We start from the raw sequence: 25,607 nt of genomic DNA, 5'->3' as shown, positions 1-25,607 counted from the left end.
AAAGAGTTGCAACAGCTGGACAGGCAGCAATAATGGCTGATGATCATGAGCTAATCCAGATCATGAATGCGTTTTCCATTATCCACGCAAGTTTCAAAGGAATGCAAAAATGGGAAAGTGAAAGGAAGGCAAATAGCCAAGGTAAGGAATGAATAGCTGGGAACACTAAGGTCTCCTCCTCAAATCTGTAGGGAAAGTACTGAGGGTGGAGGTGAAAATTGGATGACAAGATGTTTTCATCACAAGATGACAGGACATATTCATTCAGAATGTTGGAAGTTGTGAAGAAAACCCATGGGACTTATTGTCTCTCATAAGAATCAGTCCCATAGGAGACTCATGCCTTATGAGGAAAATATCACAGAACAGATTGTAGCTTCAAACACAGCTTAAGAGACCAGAGATAAATACTGCTGTGAGTGTAAACAAAGTATATAGGTTAGATGAAAGATATGAAGGGCTTATCTAAAAGAGAAGCTAACCCCTTTTTCTTGAAGGAAGAATCCAAGCCCACAACTATGTGAGGAACTACAGGGGCTACTCAAACTCTTGGTGGAGAAGAATTTGGTTTTATCTTCAGAGAGTTCAATGAAAGTCAAAGTATTGACAAATGGGATAGATGGCGAGTATATCCTAGTTCCATTGTACTGGAGTATGTCTTCACTGGTGATAATCAGGGCAGTTAAGAAATTACCAACCAATGGAGTTGATTTACATTTGGGAAATGAGTTAACAGGAGTGAAATTTGTCTATGATCAAAGACAATTCAGTTGAGGCTAAAGAAACAAAAGTTGAAATTATAGATTCTATGTATCTTTATATAGTGTATAATGGGCAGAGTGATACCACAAGTAGATGTTATGATGAATGAAATTCTGTTTAAGCATTAGAATATTACAAAGTGCTTGGCATATCTTTGTTAACTGCAGCATGGAAAGCAGCTCCAGAGTTAAATAAGTTAGCACAGACAATTCACACTGAAGCTGAGAGTGAATGAGTTTTATAATATTGAAAACTAAGTTCTGATGAAAAACTGGAGATATGTTCACAGCCCCATGGACAAAAATTGGACAATTGTTCATCAAATAGTGGTACTGCCAGATATCGTGAAGACCTATTGAGATTAGCACATGAAATTTCTGTGATAGGGTACTTGAGAATACAGAGCATGCAGGCATCAATAAACAAGTATTTTACACGGCCAGGACTTCATAAAGATAAAGTGTAGTTGTGTAAAACATGTCAGATGGTTGGAAAACCTCAACATGCAATCAAACCAGCATCAATGATACCTATATCAAAAACCATTCAGTCTAGCGTTTGTGGATTGTGTAGGATGATTACTCAAAACAGGGCCTCAGTATATCCTTTTAATCATGGGTATGGCAAGCCAATTCCCGGAAGCTATTCTTTTAAGGGCAACTATAGCTAGGATAGTGATGGAAAAAAATAATGCAATTTCTTTTAAACTTGTGAAGGACTACCAATTGAGATAAAATTAGAACCCTTGTCAGATGGTATGTCTAATGTTTTCTCAGAAATCATTAGCAGTTTGTGTGTAAAACAATTAAGTTAACTCCTTATCATCTGCGAACACAAGCAGCTTTGGAGAGATACCATCAGACTCTCAAAACTTTGACTGTAGCATGGTTTGACAAATACCTGTGGGACTGGGAGAAAGGATTAGCTTTCTTACTACTTGCTGCCAGGGATTCCTTAAATGAATTTACTGGACTTAGTCTACTTGAATTGATTTATAGTCATAAGATTAGAAGTCAACTGAACTTGACTAGAAAGAAATTTTTGAAGAAAAAGACAAGTTCTCAATGTTGGAATAATTGTCAATGTTTTCTGGAGACTGATGGGAGCATGTAAAGTAGGGCAAGAATATTTGAAAGTTTTACAAGTGAAAATGAAAGCATGAAGTGGTAAACATACAGCAAGTAGAATGTTTCAAGCAGGACATGCAGTATTGTTATGGTTGCTTTTGCAAGGTGAATCTCAAAGTAAAATTCAGTAGTCTACATACACAGTTAGTAAAGTGACTATCTGATAAATACTCTTGATTGCAGGAAGAAAAACCAGTTGTGACCTTAGGGAAGAGGATAAGGAGGAAAAAAAAATTTAAGGTTTGTGGAAGATGACAGATGACAAGACTGCAGTTGAAGATGAGATAGACAGTTAAATGAAATAGCAAATGCTACAGAGAGAAGGAAAAAAAAAAGTCAGTTACTATATTTTTAAAATAGACATGCACAATCAGACCATGTGGAGGCCCCCTGGTCTGCTACAGACAGCCTTTGGAGAAAGGCTGTAATGTTTGCCTTTTGACTTTGCTTCTTGTTTTTTCTGATCCATGATCATCCCGTGTATATCTGTAATGTAATATTTTTTATTAATTCCTCTATTCTGTAATTCAGGATTGGACCGAAGATGGCACCGTAAGTGGTGACTTATAAACTTTTCACTGTACTCATTTGAGTACATGTGACAATAAAGTTGATAAAGTTAATTCATTCATTGCCAAATTTCTCTTAGCATGTAGCAGACGGCTGGCATAAAATATAAGTTTGACACTAGTATCAGTTAGGTGATGTTTATAATTGTAGTTTGTATATAATTTATTTGGCCCTTTCAGATTTCAGTCTTTTATATTTCTACTTTTTGTCCACACACTACAAGATCCGTGTGCTTCATACATGAGTCATACCTTGTGTTGTCGAAGGAGGAATGGAAGCAGCATCAACATGCCTCCATCATGCACAATCCACCAAACGTCAATGTGGCCCTCAGTAAAGCGTTCATGGTTACTTGGGTAGAAAGAAACATTTTTTGGCACCAACAGGGCTAGATGGCCAGCTGTCGTGACTCTCACAGTGTCTAAAGAGTAGAATCAGTGTCATTGGCGTCAAAATACTTTCATTACCTCAAAATGAGAGCTGATCAGCAGTAGAAACCTGTTGAAAGCTCATGATAAATTGAGAGGCATGTATATATAGCGTTTCTCAAAAATACAGTCATACTAAAATTAACTCTAGGCAGGAAATAATAAAAAAACCAATTTATCTTGACAAGAATACAAGGTCGTGTTAAACATGAATTTGTTTGGTTAGCAAAATTTCAGCTACTGTTTAACTGTGTCACGCAAAATAACCTTTTCTCGTCTGACTACAAAGTGGTTACCTTCAGAAAGCAGTATGTGGTTCTTGTCAATTTGTTTAGCCTAAGTTTGCTATTTAGTCTTAAAATCCTTTAGACACCCAGCAGGCACCCGAACCAATTTGTTGATGAACAATCCATATTGCCAATTATCTTACTGTCAGACACATTCCAAACTTCCAATGACCTTCAAGATTAATCTCTGAAAATTGCTTGTTCACAGCTGTCAAAAAAGTTAACTGCTGTTCATCTGGATGAGGAAATACTTCTAGATATATTGAAGGTTACTTCATATTTGTTAGTTCAAGCTAATGTTACATGTTAACAGGTACTCAAAAATTGTTGCAATTGATATTTCTCGCCAACATTTACTACCTACTTGAAGAGGCGATTACCTCCCCGGTGGTCAGTCATAGAGATGTACTGCATGGAAACAGACCCTTCAGTCCAACCCGTTCATGTCAACCAGATATTCTAACCTAATCTAGTCCCTTTGCCAACATTTGGCCAAAATCCCTCTAAACCCTCCTTATTCATATACCCATCCAGATGCCTGTTAAATGCTGTAATTGTACCAGCCTCCACCACTTCCTCTGGCAGCTCATTCAAGACATGCATCACCCTCTGTGTGAAAAGGTTGCCCCTTAGCTCCCTTTTAAAGCTTTCCATCTCATCTTAAACCTGTGTCCTCTAGTTTTGGACTTCCCCACTCCAAGGAAACGACCTTGGCTATTCACCCTAACCATGCCTCTCATGAATTTTTAAACCTCTATAAAGGTCACCCTCAGCTTCCAGTGCTCCAGGGAAAACAACTTCAGCCTATTCAGCTACACACCATATAGCTAAAACCTTTCAACCCTGGCAACATCCTTGTACATCTTTTGTGAACCCTCTCAAGTTACACAACATCTTTTCTATAGGAAGGAGACCAGAATTGTACACAATATTCCAAAAGTGGTAGAACCAATGTCCTGTGCGGCTGCAACATGACCTCCTAACTCCCACGCTCAATGCACTGACCAATAAAGGCAAGCATGCCAAATGCCTTCTTCATTATCCTGTCTAACTGGGACTCTACTTTCAAGGAACTATGAAAAATTTCAACTACTGTTTAACTGTGTCATGCAAAATAACCTTTTTTCATCTGACTACAAAGTGGTTACCTTCAGAAAACAGTATGTGGTTCCTGTCAATTTGTTTAGCATAAATTTGCTATTTAGCAGGCACTCGAACCAATTTGGGCAGCATTGGCTCAGTGGCTAGCACTGCTGCCTCGCATCACCAGGGACCCGGGTTCGATTCCATCCTCAAGCGACTTTCCATGTGGAGTTTGCACATTCTCCCAGTGTCTGCGTGGGTTTCCTCTCCTCTGGGTGCCCCGGTTTCCTCCCACTATCCAAAGGTGTGCAGGTTAGATGAATTGGCCATGCTAAATTGCTCATAGTGTTTAGGAATGTGTAGGCTAGGTGCATTAGTTAGGAGGAATGTAGAGTAATAGGTGTGGAAAGGGTTTGGGTGGGTTACTTTTCAGAGGGTCGGTGTGGACTTGTTGGACCAAATGGCCTGTATCGACACTGTGGGGATTCTTTGATTCTATGATTTTATATGAACAATCTCCAGGAACTTACCATTACATGTGTAAGTCCTGCCCTGATTTGCCTTTCCAAAATGCAGCACCTCACGTTTATCCAAATTAAACTCCATCTGCCACTCCTCAGCCCATTAGCCATCTGATTAAGGTCCTGATGTACTCTGATGCAACCTTCTTCGCTGTCCACTATACTTCCAATTTTGGTGTCATCTGCAAACTTACTAACCATATCTCCTATAGTCACATCCAAATTATTCCTCTCCCATTTTGGGGCAAACGTATTCTTAACTTTATTTCTGATTTCTTGCCCATTTAGACCTTTCACATTACCTTAGTACCACTGCTTTGCTCCATCTCAAAAATGATTGCACTTTGTAAACTTCCCGTCCTGAGAGTTTTAACTGTTAAGAATATTGTAACACCATGCAACCATATTAATGATTAAGTTCTGGGGTAATTTTACATGCTTGGCAACAGCACAATCTAAAAATTTGGATGCACACATTTTCATTTTGTGGTCAAAATGGAGGAGGGAAAAGCAGCATTTTTTTTAAAATAATGGCCACTGAAAATAAATTTTCCACTTAAATATTATTGTTTGGCATCTGCCTCATGCTAAGTCCAAATTTTATATTGATACTTTTTTCACTTATTTGTGAAGTCCCAACAGTTACACAATATGAGACAGAATTCCCATCTTGGGAATAACTCTAAATCCGGGTTTGACAAGTTTTACAACTAGGTTTACAAAATGAAATCATAGTTCAGATACTAGTTTACATATTCAAATCACAAAAGAACTGGTAAGAACCAAAGCAAATGGGCAGCGCTAATAATGTTTTCTTTTAATATAGCCAGATATACGTAATGGTAAGTTTCCACCACATTGTTAACACAACCGAAAGTACTTTTAGCAAGTGTGTTAAGCAAAATTCAAGTAAAAAATACTTGGAAAACCATACAGTTTAAAAACATAAGAAACAGGAGGGGAAGGGAAAACCATTCCAGACAAAATTTATTAGACAAAATCTTTGGAGGAGATAACAAACAGGACAGATAAAGGGAAACATTTAGATGCAATATATTTGGATTTCCAAAAGGTGTTCAATAATGTACTGCATAGAAAATTAATTTATATGATAAGAGTTTGTGGTATTGCAGGTAACATAAATAAAGGATTTGCTAACCCATGGAAGACAGAATTGAAATAAGGATGGCAATCTGCAACTAGTAGACTGCCACAGGGATTAGTGGTGGGGTCAGAATTATTGCTTAAACTCAATACACTTGCTAAAAGTGCTTTTGGTTGCATTAAAAATGTTTTTGTGTCAGCTTACCATTAGGAATCTGTGGAACTCATCGCCACAGAGAGCTATGGAGGCCTTGAGTGCATTTAAGACTGTGATAGATACGCTCTTGATTAGTAAGGGAACAGTGGGGTTATGGGGAAAAGGTTGAAGAATGGGATCGAGAAACACATTCAGCCACAATTGAATGGTGGAGCAGAATCAAATGGGCCAAAATGTCCAAATCTGCCCCTTTATCTTATGGTCCTATGGATCCAGAAATCCATTTTTTGCGCAGCTTTCTGCAGTATTTCTTCATTTAAAATAATATTCAGCTCATCTATTCTTCCTGCCATGATTTTAACTTCACAGTTCCCAACATTATTTTCCATCCGCCAGGTTTTCACCTATTTACTTAACTCGTCTCTGTCTCTCTGAAGACTGTCATCCTGACCACTTGACTTCTAACCCTCATTTTTGTGTCATCTACAGACTTGAAGGAATTGAAGAAAATGGGGAAAAGGCAGGAAAGGGGAATTGAAGGAGATTATATCAGTCATGATCTCATTGATTAGCAAATTAGGTGTGATGGACTGAATGGCCTATTTCTATTCCTATTTCTTATGGCCTTAAATGCATGATGGTGACTCACTTGACATAGGAGTATGACCATTGTAAGCAATGCCAACTTCCCCTCGAAATGTGTTTCATAGCGCAAAAGATGAGGAAACGTATTTTGAACAATACATAACTTGTGATTTAAACTTCTCTAACGTCTGCGTGGATTGGAAGCATTAACGTAATGGTGTCACAGAATGCAATGCATTAAAATCGATGATAGGATTACCACAGGTTGCAAGGTAAATTATATACTTTTGGATGATATTGAAATAAAATGCACTAAAAAGGATGACACTAATAAATCTTACCTATGAACGTTTTCCAAGCTCTGGGATCTTCACTCTGTCTCCAGCCATAGGGCCAACCCATAACAACTGAATTATGCTTCATTCCACCAAGACCACATGACTGAATTAAATGTGCAATACCTTCTCGCACCTTTGAAGAAACTACAATCTGGCAAAATCCTTTGACCTTTTCAATTGCCATCATGTTTTTGATCGTCTAGATTGAGAAGCAAATGATAATTGAGTCAATAATGGTTTGCAATGGTTAAGTAATTTATATAAAATATACTACAAACAACCTTGCTGCTCATATATTCTATGTGGTTTCTATCATGAATGTTTTTATTTAGAAATCACCAATGTACCTACGTTAGATTTGCTCTGGAGGAGTTTTCTATGTTTTGTGTATATAGCTATACAAATCTTTAACTCGGAAATTTAACCAAGATAGTTACAATCATTTCCAAAGCAGTTTTGAAAAATTTTACATTATGAAATCTATACATATTATATATTTCACAAAAGTCTAGGAAATGATAGAAAAATTGCTAATTATTCTGTGAATTTGAAAATCAGATCCTTTACATGTTCTTGGACTGCATTCTCAGCAATGTGCACCTGCATGCATGGTGAGAAGATAAATTTTCTCAAAATATTTTCATTTGAAGATAGAAAATTAATTTAAATTGATCTATACACCCTTCTACTACACTTTCCAAAATAAAAATTGGTTTGTGTACTGTTGCAAAGACAAATTGAACCCTACCAATTACTGACGTGCAGCCGGACTTTAGGGCTTGTATGTGTGAATGTCACCTCTCCTGGCTCCTGAGCACAAGAATGGTACTGAAGTGACTGGTTGCAAAATTAATGAGGCAGGGAACAGAAGATATCATCACAGAAGGTTGCTGTGGACCACGACTGGACACATGTTATGAAAGTCCACAAAAATAAACCAGCTCAAAGAGATATTGCAGCTGCTGAATCCCAAACATTTTGGAACGGCATCAAAGAGTCCCAGTGAATTTGAACGCAGTGGCAATCATGAAAAAAACAGCTCTTCACTTATTGATGTTATACATAGCACAGAAGAAAATATTTGTGGTTGTTGGTGGTGATCAGTCACCTCGATAATTGCTGTAGGACTTCCTTATGGTAGCATCCTAGATCCAAATATCTCCAGTTGCTTTCTCAATGAGCTTTTCTCCATTATTAAGTGAAAAGTAGGAATATTTGCTGATGATGCGAGTGATCAGCTTTACCTGAAATTCATTAGTCAATGTTTTACTGTCCTTGGCTCCCTGCAACATGACCTGGATAGTAAGTGGCAAAGAACATTCATACCACTTAAGTGCCGGGTCATCTCTAACAAGAGAATCTAACCTTTGCCCCTTAGCATTTATGCCATTACTATCACTAATTCCTACATCAACGTCATTGAGGGGTGGGGTTTACCATTGACCAGAAGTTCAAGAAGGTGTCTCATCACAACATTACAGACTGTCAGGGACTGGACAATTAATGCTAGCTTTGAAAAAAATGGCCACATCCCATGAATGGATAAATAATGTAACAAAATATTTGAATGTTCCCAGGAAAATAAACATTCCTTTTGCCCACATGAAACAAGGTCATAGAGTCATAGAGATGTACAGCATGGAAACAGACCCTTTGGTCCAACCCAAAGGTCTTATGTATTTAGGTTTAGCACACAAATAATACAATTTGGGATGATTTAATAAATGATTTCCACCAGAAGATTCATATCTAATTTTGAATATATTTTTCTGAGGCTTGCAAACAAGGCCTGGTTGAGCATGATTGGCATGCTGCCAGCTGTAGAATGGTCAACAGAATTTTTTTTGCTACAGTTCATCAGTTGATTGGATGTATGGCTGAACAAATTAGCATCCTCTTCTGTGGCTGTATCAAAAGGTGCCTTCTTTCTCAACTTTGTTTCTTGTGTTCTAGTCCTGATAAGTGCAAGATAAAAAGCTTCGACTTCTTATCTCCAACAATGTGGAAGTTTCATAGAAACATTGAATATAGATGCAGGTGCAGGCCATTTGGCACCTTTGAATCTGTTTCACCATTTAATATAATCATGGCTAATCAGCTAACTCAGTACCCTGTTCCTGCTTTCTCCCCAATACCTTTAATCCCTTTAGCCTTAAGAACTATATCAATCACCTTCTCAAAAATACAATGTTTTGGCCTGAAATGATTTCTATGGCAAGAGAATTTCACAGTCTAACTATTCTGGATGAGGGAATTTCTCCTCATCCCAGTTCTTAAGGCCTATCCTGTATCCTTAGACAGTGATCCTTAGTTATGGACTCTCTGGTCAACGGAAACATCCTTGTTGTGTTTACCTGGTCTCATTTAGTTAGAATTCTATAGATGCTAGGAGATTCCTCATTCTTCTAAACTCCAGTGATCTAGCCTCTCTTCATACATCAGTCCTGCCATCCAGGAATCGAAACTTCATTGCATTCCCTCGATAGCCAGAACACTTTTCCTCAGATAAGGAGACCAAGATTGCATGCAATATTCCAGGTGTGGTCTCACTAAGGCTCAGAACAACTACAGTAAGACATCCCTGCTCCTGTACTCAAATCCTCTCACTATGAAACACCATTTAATTTCTTAACTGCCTGCTGCACTTATGTGCTAACTTTCAGTGACAGGCATACAAGGACACACAAATCTCATTGACTCTTCTCCCATTCCCAATCTATCACCATTCAGATAACAATGTCTTTTTTTGCTAGTTCACATTTATCCACATTATACTTCAGTGGCCATTCATTTCCCACCCACTCAAAATCCAAATCACATTGAAGCAACCTCCTCACAGTTCAGCCTCCAACCCAACTTTGTTTGCAAACTTGGAGGTATTACCTTTTCTTCCCTCTCATGAATAGCTGGGGATAAAGCATTGATCCTCGCAGTATCCTACTAGTCACTGCCTTCCATTCAGAAAAAGGCTCTTTTATTCCAACTCTTTATTGTCTGTATGTCAACTAGTTCTCTGTCCATGTCAGTACAGTACACACAATCCCAGGCACTTCCTTGCTAATTTCTCATGAAGGACGTTATTGAAGGCCTTCCGAAAGTCTTAGTAAACCACATCCATCCTTATCAAATCAACGAGCTACATCCTCAAAAGATTTCATAAATTTGTCTAGTATGATTTCCATTTTGTGAATTCATGCTGACTTTGTCCAATCCTGTCACTGTTTTCCAAGTTATTATAAATCTTTTATAATTGATGCTAACATTTTCCTCACTAGTGATGTCAAGTAAACTGGGCAGTGATTACCTGTTTTCACTCTATCACCTTTATTTTTTAAAAATCATTGAATCTTGAAAGATGACCACCAATGCATCCACTATTTCTAGGGCCATTTCCTTAAATATGCAGAAGCGGAGATTATCAGGTTCTTGTGATTTATTGCCTTTAATCCTATCAATTTCCCTGATACCATTTCCTTACCAATACTGATTTCTTTTAGTTCCCTGCCTTTCACCAGACCCTATATTACCAAATTTTCAGAATGTTATTTGAGTCCTTCTTTGTAAAGGCAGAAACAAAATTTGCATTTAATTGATCCATCACCTTTTTATTCATTATAAGCTTCATCTGTTGTTGAGTGTAAGGGATCTACATTTGTCTTATTTAAATCTTTTTCTCTCATATCTATAGATGCTTTTACAATTAACCAGTTTATCTGATCCTCACAAGTATCCTTTCACATTCCATTTTCTAATTTTTACTCAGTCCCTTTTTGAAGAAAGAACACTGCTCCCAATCCTCAGTTCTACTGTTTTAATGGCCAATTTGGATGTAACCTTCCTTGGATCTAACACTATACCTAACTTCTCTTGTTAATCCTGGTCGGACCACCTTTCTGGTTTGATTTTTGTGCCGGACAGGAATGAACACCTGTTTCAGTTTCTACTTGAGGCCATTAAATGTTTATAATTGTCTATCAACCTACTGCCTAACCCTATTCTTTTAAGTAATGTTCTCCTATTTATCATAGCCAGCTCATAATTTACCACTGTAGTTTCCTTTATTTAGATTCAGAACCTTAGTTTCAGAATCAACTACATCATTCTCTATCTTAATGAAAAATTCTATCACATAATGGTCAATTTTCCCCAAAAGTGCCTTTCGGAGCTAAGTTGCCAATTATTCCTTTCTTATTCCACAATATCCAACTTAGGATGGTCTGTTCTCTAGTTAGTTCCTCAATGTATTGATCTAGAAAAATCATCCCATAGATATTCCAGGAATTCTTCCTCTAAGGTATCACTTATGAATATAGGAACAGGAGTTGGCTGCTCAGTCCTTTGAATCCACCCCACCATTCAATGAGATCATGGTTGATCTGTGGCTTAACTCCATATACCTGCCTTTGGCCCATATTACTTACCTTAAAAAAAAATTGATCTCAGATTTAAAATTAAACAACTAATCTAGCACCCTCAGTCATTTGTGGAAGGTAGTCCCAAACATATACTGCTCTTTCTATGTCGAAGTTCATTTTAATGTCTATCCTGAATATTCTGGCCCTAATTCTCCAGCTATACCCCTAGTTCTGGAATCCCAAACCAGTGGAAATAGTCTATTTTTATTTATGCTGCATTTTCCTTCAATCAGATCACCCCTTAACCATCTAAATTCTAGAGAAAGCAGGCTTAATTTGTGTAATCATTCCTCATAATTTAACTCCTAAAGTTCAGACATCATTCTTGTAAAACATATATTGTACTCCCTCCAAGGTCAAAATATCTTTACTAAGTTGTGATCCCCACACCTGCTCACAGTACTCAAAGTGGGTCTAACCAGGGTTCAATTTGAGTTGTAGGAGAAAAATAACTGCAAATGCTGGAATCTGTACTGAAAACAACAAATGCTGGAGATCATAGCAGGTCAGGCAGCATCCCTGCAGTGAGAGAGAGAGAGAGAGAGAGAGAGAGCTGAAATTTCAAGTCTAGATAACTCTTGGTTAGAGATTATTTGATTTGACCACGAGATTATTTAAACAAAAAAATATATATATTTTAAGTCATACTTGTTCAGCAGCCTGCGCTTCCCCATAATTTTCCAGGAAATTTCCTTGAATAACAGAACCAACAATAGTAAGACCCTTGCCAGCTTTTAACTGAGAGGCAAATGTTAGCAATCTGGGATGCTTCACATGCAGATCTTCATCCAGTTTCAACATAACTAACAACTGAGGCCTAGGAAAGAAAGCATTGAAGAGTTAGAAAATTCAACATAACTAAAGTTAAGATAATGTTGAACACTGCTAGGACTAAGACACAGAGCTCAGAAAGAATGGAGCTAGATTGCTGAGAAAGACAAAAAAAACACCCTTTGATCTTCAAGAAAGGATTTACTCAAGCTGAGTACTAAATTTGCAGATTTAATTTGTGTTGTCAATTATTAACTGACAAGTCAGGTTTCCCAAAATTATCACATAAGATCAGGTCCAACTGGTATCTTTGCAGTTAATAAATTAAACAAAACTCCAGCTTAGCTCATTGGCAGATAACTATAGAATGAATTAAAGAAATAAATATCAGTGCTGATTATGCCAAAAAGACTTCTACTACTGTTAGAGTATAAAAACGTTCTCCAATTTCATTCTTGGATGGTCCACCTCTAATTTTTAGGCCATTTCTCAATACGAAACTGATAAAATATAAAAAGAACACTGGGCTCTTATTAAAAGTATGCATAGTTTTAACTGGGCCAAATGACTTCAGTTTTGTCTTATCTTTCTAAATTATTATGAGTCTGCAACCATTTTACCTCTAGGATTACATCAGATATAGTAAATGGAGAATGACATGAAACATGCCAGAGCTTAAGGGCACCCTGTATCATTATAATTCACAGTCGACTCAGATTGGGGTTACAAACAAAGATTTGTGCCACCTTTCAAATGAATTCATCATGTTTATATATTATTGTTACACAGTCAAGCTTCATTCCATCTTATTAATAACTTTGAGCTTGCACAATGAAAGCGCTAAGTTGATTTCATTATTTTACCTCCAATTCTTGGTGTGAGGAGGACCTTCTTCCAACCTGAGCAAGGCATAACGAGCTGCGCTTAGGGACAGGCCCCGAATGCCATCACCCCACTCTTTCTCTGCACTGTAAAAAGACGTAAGTAACTTGATTTGTCACACAATCCAACATCATTGAAATACTTAAAATAAGAGTAAATTGACATATACATCATTCATGAACTTCAATGTTTAAAAGCATTAAAAGATTTTCAACAAGTGATCCAACCACCAAGGTAGATAACGAGATAAAGTTGTTACAGTCCTACTGGACCATAGGGCTGCTCTCTCATTACAGAGCTGGTGGTGGTTTCACTTGAAAGTCATCACACCTCAGGCAAGGCAAGAGGTTGAGGAAGAGAGTCTTTTTTAATGGTAATTTCAGCTGATGCAAGAATTGAATGCACACTATTGGCGTTACACTGCATTGCAAACCAGTAATTTAGCCAACTGAGCTTATGTAACTGAACTTTTACTGAGACCATTGTTGTTCATTGTTCAGTAAGATCACTGGAGAAAGTGCAGAATTTACAATGGCACGGCTAAGACGTAATTAAGAATTTATTTCAATTGTTAATTACTGTGGGGGTTTCCATCTAATGTAAGCGGTTACTTATATTTTTGTAATTTGCTGAGTATAAAAAGAGATAAACGTCAACCTAATGTTGCTAGAAAGACACTGTAACACTGTCGTTCGGTTTTTTGAACTGTAATTCAGAAATCTGGACTAATAGTCACACGAGTCATTGAAAATGACAGCAGATTAGAATTTAAATTCAACAACAAATTAAATACATCCACAGAATGATGGCTATCACTGTTACTGATATAAACTTAATATCATAGGACAAGGTAAGTAGACAAGGTCTTTTCCCCGGGATGGGGGAGTCCAGAAGTAGAGGGCATAGATTTTGGATGAGAGGCTAAAGATTTAAAAGGGACCCAAGGGGCAACATTTTCATGCGGAGGGTGGTGCGTGTATGGAATGAGCTGCCAGGGGAAGTGGTGGAGGCTGGTACAATTACAACAGGCATCTGGATGGGTGTACGAATACAATAGACAATAGGTCCAGGAGTAGGCCATTCTGCCCTTCGAGCCTGCACCACCATTCAATATGATCATGGCTGATCATCCTCAATCAGTATCCTGTTCCTGCCTTATCTCCATAACCCTTGATTCCACTATCCTTGAGAGCTCTATCCAACTCTTTCTTAAAGGAATCCAGAGACTGGGTCTCCATTGCCCTCTTGGGCAGAGCATTCCACACAGCCACCACTCTCTGGGTGAAGACGTTTCTCCTCATCTCTGTCCTAAATGGTCTACCCCGCATTTTTAAGCTGTGTCCTCTGGTTCGGCACTCACCCATCAGCGGAAACATGTTTCCTGCCTCCAGAGTGTCCAATCCTTTAATAATCTTATATGTTTCAATCAGATCCCCTCTCAGTCTTCTAAACTCAAGGGTATACAAGCCCAGTCGCTCCAGTCTTTCAGTGTAAGGTAGTCCCACCATTCCAGGAATTGACCTCGTGAACCTACGCTGCACTCCCTCAATAGCCAGAATGTCTTTCCTCAAATTTGGAGACCAGAACTGCACACAATACTCCAGGTGTGGTCTCACCAGGGCCCTGTACAGCTGCAGAAGAACCTCTTTGCTTCTATACTCAATCCTTCTTGTTATGAAGGCCAGCATGCTATTAGCCTTCTTCACTACCTGCTGTATCTGCATGCTTACCTTACGAAGAGTTTAGAGGGATATGGGCCAAGTGTTGGCAAATAGGACTAGATTAGGTTAGGACATCTGGTTGGCATGGACAAGTTGGACTGAAGGGTCTGTCTCTAGGACAGGATACGGGTGTTGCTGACCAGGCCGTCATTTAATGCAAATAACTAATTACCTTGAGATGGTCGGGAGTTACCTTTCAACTGCTGCAGCTCTTGTGGTGTAGGAACAGAGTGCTGTTACAGGGAGAGCTCCAGGGGTTTGATGCAACGATAATGAAGGAAAGGCGATATCAATCCAAGTGAAGATGATATGGAGCGGAACTTTCAGGTGGTGATGGTTTTTGATGGTTCTATTGCCTTTGCTCTTTTTAGATGATAGAGGTCACAGGTTTGAAAGGTGCTAAGGAGAACTGGCAAACCATTGCAGCTCATCTTGCAGTTACAAAATTGCTGCTGTGCAAGGAGTGAAATTGGAGTTGGTACCGGGAATGACAACCAAGTAGACTGCTCGCTCCTGAATAACGTCATGCTTCTGGAAATTTACTGTCTTAACTCACCTCAGGAAAACATACGACTCTCAACCCACAGCAGTAAGGTTGGTTCTTCTGAATTGACCTAGCAAGCTACTCAGTTATGTTTAAGTTGGTGTCTCACTGCCACCTTCTCATAGGCAACAAATTACAAGCAACCCACTTGCAGTGAGTGAATAGCAAAAAACAAGAACAGATTTTTGGTACCTGACACTAACATATGACTTCAGCTGGGAAATGTGGATTTTATAATGACTGCTTTATTTAACCCTATTGATCTCAGAGGGTTATATCAGAAACAATGCAGAACATTGGAAGATGGAATTTCAATGGCTCAAAGATTATTCTGATTGCCTCAATGACAGCATTTAGCATTATGAGAACCAGAAACACTTGTGTTTTCATTAGAATAAGCCTTCCAACACAAGCTTTCTTTGATGAAACCAACTAAGAAAATATAGAATTTAGACAGTAATGCTTAGGATTAATGTTATCCATCTAATCACATTTCTTTTCAAATTCACCAGCTGCAACAATCTAATTAGTAGGGGTGATGACTTGATTTCAGCAAATGAGGACTGAAATTTTGTTTAAAATTGTACAGTTGGAGTACAATTCAAATGTTTAACATCCTTCAGCAAAGGAAAATGTGCAGCAAAATAAATGTCAAGAAATCTTTGGATGATGTTAGCAGTGATTCTCATCAGCAAAATTGTTCAAACCACAACTTCTTGGATACAGAAAAAAGAAGGAGCTGTTTGGTCTAACATTATGATGGGGAGACTTCTGGCCTCTCTCTAATAGCAAAGTTCCAGATTTTAATTGTTTTAGTCCTTAAAGTTATGTGTCTCTTTATAACTCTATGATTATTCAGAAATCAGACCAGAAAAATTAAAGTTAAGGATGAATTTAAAAAGCTCTCAAGCATTACATAGATAAGAAAAATCTTTGTTGAAACTTTATTGCTGGAACAGCACAGCAGGTCAGGCAGCATCCAGGGAACAGGAGATTCGACGTTTCGGGCACAGGCCCTCCTGAAGAAGGGCCTGTGCCCGAAACGTCGAATCTCCTGTTCCCTGGATGCTGCCTGACCTGCTGTGCTGTTCCAGCAATAAAGTTTCAACTTTGATCTCCAGCATCTGCAGACCTCACTTTCTCCAAGAAAAATCTTTGGTCTTCAAGTACTCACCCTTGGTATTCAATATATTTGTATATCATCCCTGCAATTAACATCGCCACAAGAGCATAATACCATGAAGAAATGAACATTAGTGCAATGCACATGCTCATACCTAAAAATGACAAAGCCCTACAGAAGAAAAACAAATTAGAGTTACATTTATGTAGTTGTGCATTTACTTGGCTCACATTTCACAGTTGATCATAAGATGGAAGAATCAAACCCAAATTGATTCTATTGTGCCCAGTTGTACAAGATTCTTGGTGTATCAGAATGATGAATGTTACAAATCATCCTGATCTGCAAAGCCTTAAGTTAATAGTCAAAAAATGTTAATTGAAGGGCTAATGAAGCTAATATAATGTTCATCTGGGCTCCTCAATTCTTCAAAGTATAAAACACATTATAAATAATTTTGTGTAGAGTTGAAGATAGACTTGATGCTTTTAAACCTGTTCTTACCAATGGTAGTATTTAAACCTTGGACGCCAGTTTGGAGTTCGTAGAAGAGTTTGCACTGCACAGGCCAAGTTTACAAACAGATAGCACATTAAGAAAAACCTGAAAAATATAAGTAGAAATATTACTTGTATACTTATAAACTAAAAGAGTAAATTCCGATAACATGGTCTGAATTTCCATTCTCAGCACTCAACTTTAAGGTTCCTTCTTCCCCATAAAGCAGTGAACAATTAAAAAAAAACTAGAAAAAAAAACATGATCTGTGAATGATATTAATTTAGAACCATATAATGGCTGCAGCATAGCAAGCAGCCATTTGATTCGTCTTGTCATTCACTCCCTAACAGCGTTGCAGCTCTACCTTTTAGAATATTGCATACAATTTTGGTCTCCTTCCCACCGGAAGGATGTTGTGAAACTTGAAAGATTCAGAAAAGATTTACAAGGATGTTGCCAGGGTTGAGGGTTGGAGCTATAGGGAGCGGCTGAATATGCTGGGGCTGTTTTCCCTGGAGTGTCAGAGGCTGAGGGCTGACCTTATAGAGGTTTATAAAATCATAAAGGGCATGGATAAGATAAATAGACAAAGTCTTTTTCCTGGAGTGGGGGATTCCAGAACTAGAGGGCATAGGTTTAAGGTGAGAGGGGAAAGATTTAAAAGGGAGATAGGGAACAACCTTTTCACACAGAGGGTGGTTCATGTAAGGAATGAGCTGCCAGAGGAAGTGGGGGAGGCTGGTACAATTGCAACATTTAAAAGGCATCTGGATGGGTATATAAATAGGAAGGGTTTGGAGGGCTATAGGCCAGGTGCTGGCAGGTGGGATTAGATTACATTAGGATATCTGGTCGACAATGGATGAGTTGGACCAAAAGGGTCTGTTTCAATGTTGTACATCTCTATGACTCTATGACATGCAGACTGCTCACACTCACCTTCTCAAGGGCAACTAGGGATAGGCAATAAATGTTGGCCCAGCCAGCAATGCCCCTGTTCCAGAAGTGAATGAATGTGACAGGTTTCTTTAAGAACAACTCAGCTCACCTAACTCTCCCCCCACCACTCTAACTTTGATAGTTATCCAATTTCGTTTGGAAGCCACAACTGAATCTGCTTTCACCATGCCCTCAGAAGATGCATTCCATATCTTAACTATTTGCTGCATAAAGTAGTTTATCTTTAGTTATTTTTGGTTCTTTAGATACTAACCTTAAATCAATGTCCTCGGATTCTCAACTGTCATTGACAACATATACCTTCTCTTGATTTTAAACACTTCTATCAAATCTCCTTTTAAAGGAAAACAGCCTTGGCTTCTCCAATTTAAGTAAGTGAAATTGCTTATTGTAAGAACAGTTTACATGAATCTTTCTGTACCCTTTCTAATGCCTTCACATTCTTCCTTAAGTTTAATGTCCAGAACTGGACCAACACTCAATATTCCAATTGAGGTTGAACCTGTGTTTTAGACAGGACCGTCATAACTTTCTTGGTGCTCACATGACTCTGCTTACAATTCACAGGAACAGTTATGGCTTCCATTAGGAGCCTTATACCACTCTTATCCTGCCCTCCCACCTTTAGTAATTTGTGGACATATTCCCTCAGCCCGTTTGGTCCTGTAATTACTTTAGAACTGTATTCTTTATTTTGACTTACCTCTTCTCAATCTTGCTACCAAAACATGTCACTGTGCATTTCTTTCCATTAAACTTCATCTACCATGCATCTGCCCATTCCAACAATTTGACATGTCGTCTTGAAGTCTATCACTAAGCTCCTACAGTTCATAATACTTCCAAATGGAGTCTCATCTTAATTATTCACACTGTGTTCACAAGCAATTTAAAATTTGCCATATGAATATATTAATTATCTAACGTTAGTACTAGAGTTTTTTTTCCCATTTGTTTCCTTCAATCTTAGTACTCCAATTTCACTTTCTTCACATTCATTGCTCAACAATTTCATAAAGTCAGATTTTTTAAAAAAAACACCATCCAAAAAAAAAATCTCCAAATCATCAGGATCAAAAGATATGTACAAATTTATTTAAGTACACACAGAAAAATTGCAGCTGTTATTTGAGGAAAAAGGCACATGAACAAGCATAATAGGGAGTTAGAAGAATCACTTAACTCCAATTAAAGAGACCTGGTACCAAGCAAGCATAAATGAAGAGCATAAGATAAAAACAAATGTGGCAGGGAAATAACAAAGATAAATAGTTATAGAATCAGAGTCATACAGCACGGAAACAGCCTCTTCGGTCCAAACTGCCCTTGCCAACCAGATATCTCAATTTGAGCTAGTCCCATTTGCCAGCATATGGCCCATATTCTTCAAACTCTTCCTATTCATATACCCATCCGGATGCCTTTTAAATGCTGTAATTGTACCAGCATCCTCCACTTCCTCTGGTAGCTCACTCCACACACGCATCACCCGCTGCGTGAAAAAATTGCCCCTCACGTCCTCTTCAAACCTTTCTCCTCTCACCGTGAATCCATGCCCTTTAGGCCTGGATTTTCCTAACCAAAGAAAAAGACCATAGGCATTAACCCTATCCACATGGCCACGATTCCAAAAACCTCCATAAGGTCACTCCTCAGCATCCAAAACTCTGAAGGACAGTGTCCTATGAAGAACCATTTCAGGGGCTAAATCTATAATGCATGTTTTTGTTTCATTCTTTACCCTTGGAATGTTTTTCCAAACATTAATTAAGCTTAAGAGATGGAAGTAAAAAGCCACAGCCACTGACACAGACAGACATTTTCAACAGAGTTACTGACAATTTGCTTAGAATCACATGCAGCAGAATAGTATCCAAAATCCCAGTTTATTGTAGAATGTAATGCAAGACAAACTTTCTCTCCTTTCTTCGAATGGAGATTACATTTTAAGTTATTTAGTTATTGGGATCCTTTCCCTCATTCCATGTGTGTGTTTGTTTTCATCACATTCTGCATTGTTCACTTTACCTATTTTTTAAAACAAATTTCTTTCCAATTTTGTTTCTGCATTTCTTTACTTGTTTCCACTTTAGAATTATGTTTTGAAGCTTAATTTCAATATCACACTCACTGGCTTTCTACAAGAAATGCTCAAGGAAAAAAATTCCCAAAAAGAGAGCAAAACACAGGAATTCAGAGTTGGGTAGCAGATTCATTTTATTCCCCAAACCAAATCAGAATCTATGAAACTACTTTGAAAACATATGATAACATTTGCTTGAAAATTGTGAGCTGACTGATTGTAGAAAGATCTGTCAGAGTGAAAACACTAAACTACAGCAAACGTTTTTTAAACTGCACCTAATGAACTGGCATTTTTGATAAACTAGCATAAAACATGTACCTCAAATAGAGAGGTTAACTGTATTGTGATCTCCACGATGTTAGAGTAGTCAGTTGAAGGTGCAAATGAGCAAATTCGGAGGGTAAGTTTTATTTAGGTACAAGCTTTTGGGCACTCCAGTGCTCCAAAAGCTTGTATTTCCAAATAAACCTGTAGGGCTATAATCTGGCTGTGAGTGATTTTTAACTTTGTCCACCCCAGTCCAACACCGCACCTCGACAGTGATTAATGTTGTAAATAAAAGTATAACACAATGTATATAACCCTGCATTATTTAGTGTGCGTTTTTACATTGATTATGTGGACTTCTTGAGCAACCAGAATATATGATCATCCAGGACATTCTTGGTCCCATATATGCCGGTAAATGAAAAGTTTGCTGTAATTATAGTTGCAAGATCAGTCATAATCATTTAGATCCTGCCATTCATCACGATCAAATATTGATCAAGAATTATCACTTTAATTGTGGAGGTTTAAATGATCCAAAGCACAGCATAGAATACCGGGAGTATTTCTCTGGTTTCTATCAATATACCAGCATAAATGGCAATAAATCAAAAGTGATCAAACAAATGCTGAGTTCCCACCATAGAAAATGGTATTTGTAGCCTTTATTTATTCACAATGATGCATGTATTCTACTTAGTGTTTTGGATATCGCTCAACTAATTTTTTTTTTAAAAAAAGAAAAGGAGGTATCTATAAAAATATACAAGGGAAAGAAAAAAAATTCTTTTGCAAATGGAAGTGATGCAGATGTCAATGAAACTGATGACTTGAGAATTTAAAATTTAGAACGGTGATTGATTCAAAAAAGGTTTTACAAGAAATTTCACTTACATTGAGAGAATGGGTGCCACCATATCAAGTGAAGCTATCAGAATTCCCAGTTCAGCTATAATAGCTGTCAAAAGAAGAGCCCAGGTTGGCTCACCATTGACCTTTCCATTGCCAAACACCTACAATATTAAAAGATACCAACAAAACTTTAAAATTCAAAATCTGTATTAATATTTATAAATTCATTTCATAATCATATAAGAATGATGAGTTCAGAAAAAAAAGGAAATGCCATTTCATGAGAAATTTGTTCTGAAAATAGTCACTGTCTAATTTGAGATATTTAAGTGGTGGTTTTCACATTTTCAAAATGTATGGGTTTCCTGTACTGAAGCTATAAATCCTAAGATACATTTCCTAAAGCGTACACAGGGCTTTCTGCATTCACTACATTTTGTGTTTTAAGATTCACTGATGAGAGACTATAAATTTCTGATATATGATAATAAAACCAAAATGACAGCAAGAAACATAACATGATAAAGGAGCGAACATAAAATGGCCTTCAAAAGATTCTCAACATGGATTGTTACGCATCAAGACTTCTATATCTAATCATTGATCACAATTTATCATTACATAAATAACTGCTTACAACCTTCAGGACTCAACATACAGTTTAACAAATTTCAGACCATGAGACCTCCATCCTTGTTCATTACCCACCCCCTACAATCCCAGGTTCTGTTCTGATTGGGCTGCAAGCTATTTTTAATTACTCATAGCCACGGTTATTTTTTTCTCGCTTACTATCAACATGCAACGTCTGCTTCACTTTATTTCCTCTCTGTCTGGATACTGTCCCCATCTATCCATCTCACTCATTCCCCCCTAAATCAGCATAAATGCCATCATTTCCTAACTACTTTCAATTCTGACAAAGAAGTCACTGGACTTCGAATATTAACTTCACTCTGTTTTTCTCCACAGATGCTGCCAGATCTGAAGCAATTTTTGTTTTTGTTTTAGATCTCTAGTATCTGCACTTCTGTTTTGGAAGGACAGTAGCTTACTTTTTTGATGTAATTATTAGAAATGGAAAAGGTCAGAAAGGGGGAAACCAAAGCTTGACACAGAGGCTTTAGTTCTGACCTTCACAAATTAAAATAGAAAAAGCAGAAGAGTGGGAAATATTTTGAAATATTAGTTTCATTTGTTCATATTAAGATTGATAATGGCAGCTAATGAGCACTCTCCTATACAGTTTACAAAATCAGCTGTGGAATAGAAGTGGCTACAAAATCAAGTTGCTGAAAAAACTCAGCAGGTCTGGCAGTATCTGCAAAGAGAAATTGAAGTTAACGTTCGGGTCCAGTGACCCTTTGTTTCTGATTTCTAACATCCACAACTTTTTTTGGTTTTTTTTTGAATAGGAGTGGCTAGCTTTTTAACAAAATAAATCTCTGTTCAGAATGAGTCAAAGATTTATTATAATTTGGTTTAATTTATTCTTTGCAAAAACAGTTTTGTAATGGTTAATTTTAAGATTATTTGAATATGTGGAATAAAGTGCAAATATGTCAAAGTGTACACAGTGACAGCTTGAAATGATGTCAGGAAGTGGTAACTGAAAATATACTCTGCAGAACTTGTAGAAAATAATTTAAAGTGGTGACATATGCCTGAAAGTTGCCCTTGATGGGCTGAAAGACTTACAGGAACAAAATTAGAGCAAAGTTATGATCAAAGTTGCCTTTAATAACTCACAACAATTAAGCTGCACAAAGGCTTCCCTAAAGCTATATTAAACATCAATTTTAGCAGCAAGAAGGCTCAATCAAAACAAATATAGTGTACAAACCCGTAAGAAAGGTATGATGTTGTCTTTAGCTATGGCCTGCAACAACCGTGGAGCTCCGGTTAGACTCTGTAAACCAGCACCACATGTCGAGAAAAAGGAACCAATCACAATAACCCAAGGAGAAGGCCAGGCCAGAGTGCCAACAACCAAATTATTATTCACAGCATCCCCATACCTGGACAGGAAGGAGGAAAAAATCCATACACATATTTATATATTGAAGAGGTTTTCAACATCAAATTAAGTAGTTTTTTGCGTTTGAAAGCATGTACATCTGAAAGAGATATTACATAAGAAAAACCAAACAATTGAAACAGAATTTAATCTTGCCCTTGCGCCTATATTAAAATATCACAGAAATCTTGTGCTATAAATTGTTCAGATTACTAGCTGATAAAAGAGCAGCAAGGGAGGTTGAGAATCTTGGAACATACTTGAAGCTCGACATGGACCCTGAATTTCACTTAATCAGCTGCTTGCAATTGAATTGTGAAAAAAATAAGTCAGATTTACGTCACAGAAAAGCAATGAGAGTTGTTTTGCAGATAAGGAATTAACGCTAAATAGCAGTGATTTAGAAAAAAGTGTATTATTATTATTAAGGGATTGACTGAGAAGCACCAGGGATAAGGAAAAATTACAGGATAAGAAGAGACTGAAGATAACTTAAAGGGTGTAGCTTTCAGTGGTGATAACTTTTAAACAGTTATTTTTGTCATAATGTACATAACATACATTTTCCTTAAGGGATCCAGGGTAAAAGAAGTGGCCTAGAAATGTTATTTGAGTTAAGGGCAATCTGAACATTTAACTTCAAAAGGTATGAGAGGGGGAAGGAGACCTCAAGGCTATCATGTGCTCCCCCTGCTCTCTCTGGGAAGTTAGGCACATTTCCAGTGTCCGGCAACAACATGTGTGCAGTAAGTGTCTCTGGCCCCAGTTCCTGGAAACCCATAGTTTCGGAGCTGGAATGGTGGCTGGGGACACTGTGGAACATCAGTGAGGTGGAGAGTATTGTGGATAGCATACACAGATTGTTGTCACTCTGCACACTAAGGCTCCCCAGCTAGCAAAGGAATGGGTGACCACCAGACAGAGTAAGTGGACTTTGCAGGTCGTGTAGGAACCCCCTGGCCATTCCCCTGCAAAACAGTTGTATCGCTTTGGATACTGTTGGAGGAAATGGCCTCTTAGAGGAAAGTGGCAGCAACCAAAGTCATTGCGCCAAGTTGTCTCTGCAAGGGACAGGAAGAAAAAAAGAGCAGGAATGCTATAGTAATAAGTGAAGGGAACAGTGAATAAGTGAAGTAATAGTAAAGGGAATGGTTCTGTGACCACAAATCAGACTCGACAATGGTATGTTGCCTCTTGTGTGCTAGGGCTGAAAATGTGTTGCTGGAAAAGCGCAGCAGGTCAGGAGGCATCCAGGGAACAGGAGAATCGACGTTTCTCCTGTTCCCTGGATGCTGCCTGACCTGCTGCGCTTTTCCAGCAACACATTTTCAGCTCTGATCTCCAGCATCTGCAGACCTCACTTTCTCCTCTTGTGTGCTAGGGTCAAGAACATCTCCGAATGTTGACAGGATATTCTGAAGTTGGAGGGTGAACAGCTAGTGGTCATGGTATACAATTGGTATCAATGATGTAGGTAAGAAAGTAGAGGAGGTCCTGAAAAGAGAATGTACAGGATTAGAAGTAAATTTTAAAAACAAAAGGACCTCAAAATTAGGATCTTGGAATTGCTACCTGTCCCATTTGCGAGTCAGAATAGAAATATGTTGGATGAACACATGGCTAATGAAATGGTGAGGGGAAAGGTTTCAGCGTCCTGGGGCATTGGGACTAGTCTGGGGGAAGGTGCACCAGTACAAGCTGGATGGGGTGCACCTTGGCAGGATTGGAACTCATGCCCTAGGGGATGTGTTTGCAAGTGCAGTCAGGGAAAGTTTAAACTAAAATGGTAGGTGAATGGAAATCCAAACAGGAAGGCAGATGATGGGAAAATAAAGACTAAAACAAATGACGGAATTGGAAATATGAAATGTAATAGGCAGACAATTCAAGCACTAGAATCAAGCAGGGCTACAATGTATGGTATTACAAATGCTAAAAAGACAAGCCATAAGATCTTATGCCTCAATGTATGCAGCATTCACAACAAAAATGGATGAATTAGTCAAGTAAATCAATCTTAATGGGTTTATATTGTAGGGATGACATAGAATGCAGGGTGACCAGGAATGGGAACTGAATAGCAGGCGGGTTTACAGTTTTTAGAGAACACAGACAAAAAAAAAAGATGAGCACTGCTGATTGAAAAGAAAATTAATGTGATTATGAGGAAGGGTATCAAGCTCTACTGAGGTAAAATTTGTATGGGTTGAGCTTAGAAACACCAAAGGGGCAGAAATGATAGTAGGGGTTGTATATATAGCCCTAAATTGTAGTGTAATATTGGAGTAGGCATACAAAATAAATTAGAAATGTAAGTAATAAAAAGGTATAGCTATAATTATGGGTGACTTTAAATTATATATAGATTGGGAAAAATCAGCAGCAATGTTGTAAAGGAGAAATTCTTGGACTATATCCATGATAGTGTTATGCATCAGTATGTCGAAGAATCAACTAGAGCAACGGCAATCTGATTTCTGATTTACAGTGCTTTCATTTTTATTAG

At 37.9% G+C, this 25,607-nt stretch overlaps 1 protein-coding gene across 2 annotated transcripts in view; it reads right to left on the bottom strand.

Annotated features, from left to right (window-relative positions):
• The window catches only part of slc12a4 (solute carrier family 12 member 4), a 166,950-nt gene that overhangs the window by 22,434 nt on the left and 118,909 nt on the right, over positions 1-25,607 (bottom strand). For both annotated transcript variants that reach the window (XM_043707017.2, XM_087995916.1), the window contains exons 12-19: positions 22,928-23,102; positions 21,127-21,245; positions 16,923-17,021; positions 16,470-16,589; positions 13,012-13,116; positions 12,026-12,194; positions 6,966-7,161; positions 2,711-2,880 (exon numbers count right to left, since the gene is read on the bottom strand). In XM_043707017.2, coding sequence (XP_043562952.1) covers positions 2,711-2,880; positions 6,966-7,161; positions 12,026-12,194; positions 13,012-13,116; positions 16,470-16,589; positions 16,923-17,021; positions 21,127-21,245; positions 22,928-23,102 — 1,153 coding nt within the window. The remainder of the gene's footprint in view (positions 1-2,710; positions 2,881-6,965; positions 7,162-12,025; positions 12,195-13,011; positions 13,117-16,469; positions 16,590-16,922; positions 17,022-21,126; positions 21,246-22,927; positions 23,103-25,607) is intronic.

This window comes from Chiloscyllium plagiosum, unplaced genomic scaffold (genome assembly GCF_037043375.1).
Source record: "Chiloscyllium plagiosum isolate Xiang-an unplaced genomic scaffold, Cpla_swu_hap1 HiC_scaffold_17, whole genome shotgun sequence".
Classification (NCBI taxonomy): Eukaryota; Metazoa; Chordata; class Chondrichthyes; order Orectolobiformes; family Hemiscylliidae; genus Chiloscyllium; species Chiloscyllium plagiosum.
This window is presented reverse-complemented; position numbering and strand designations above follow the sequence as displayed.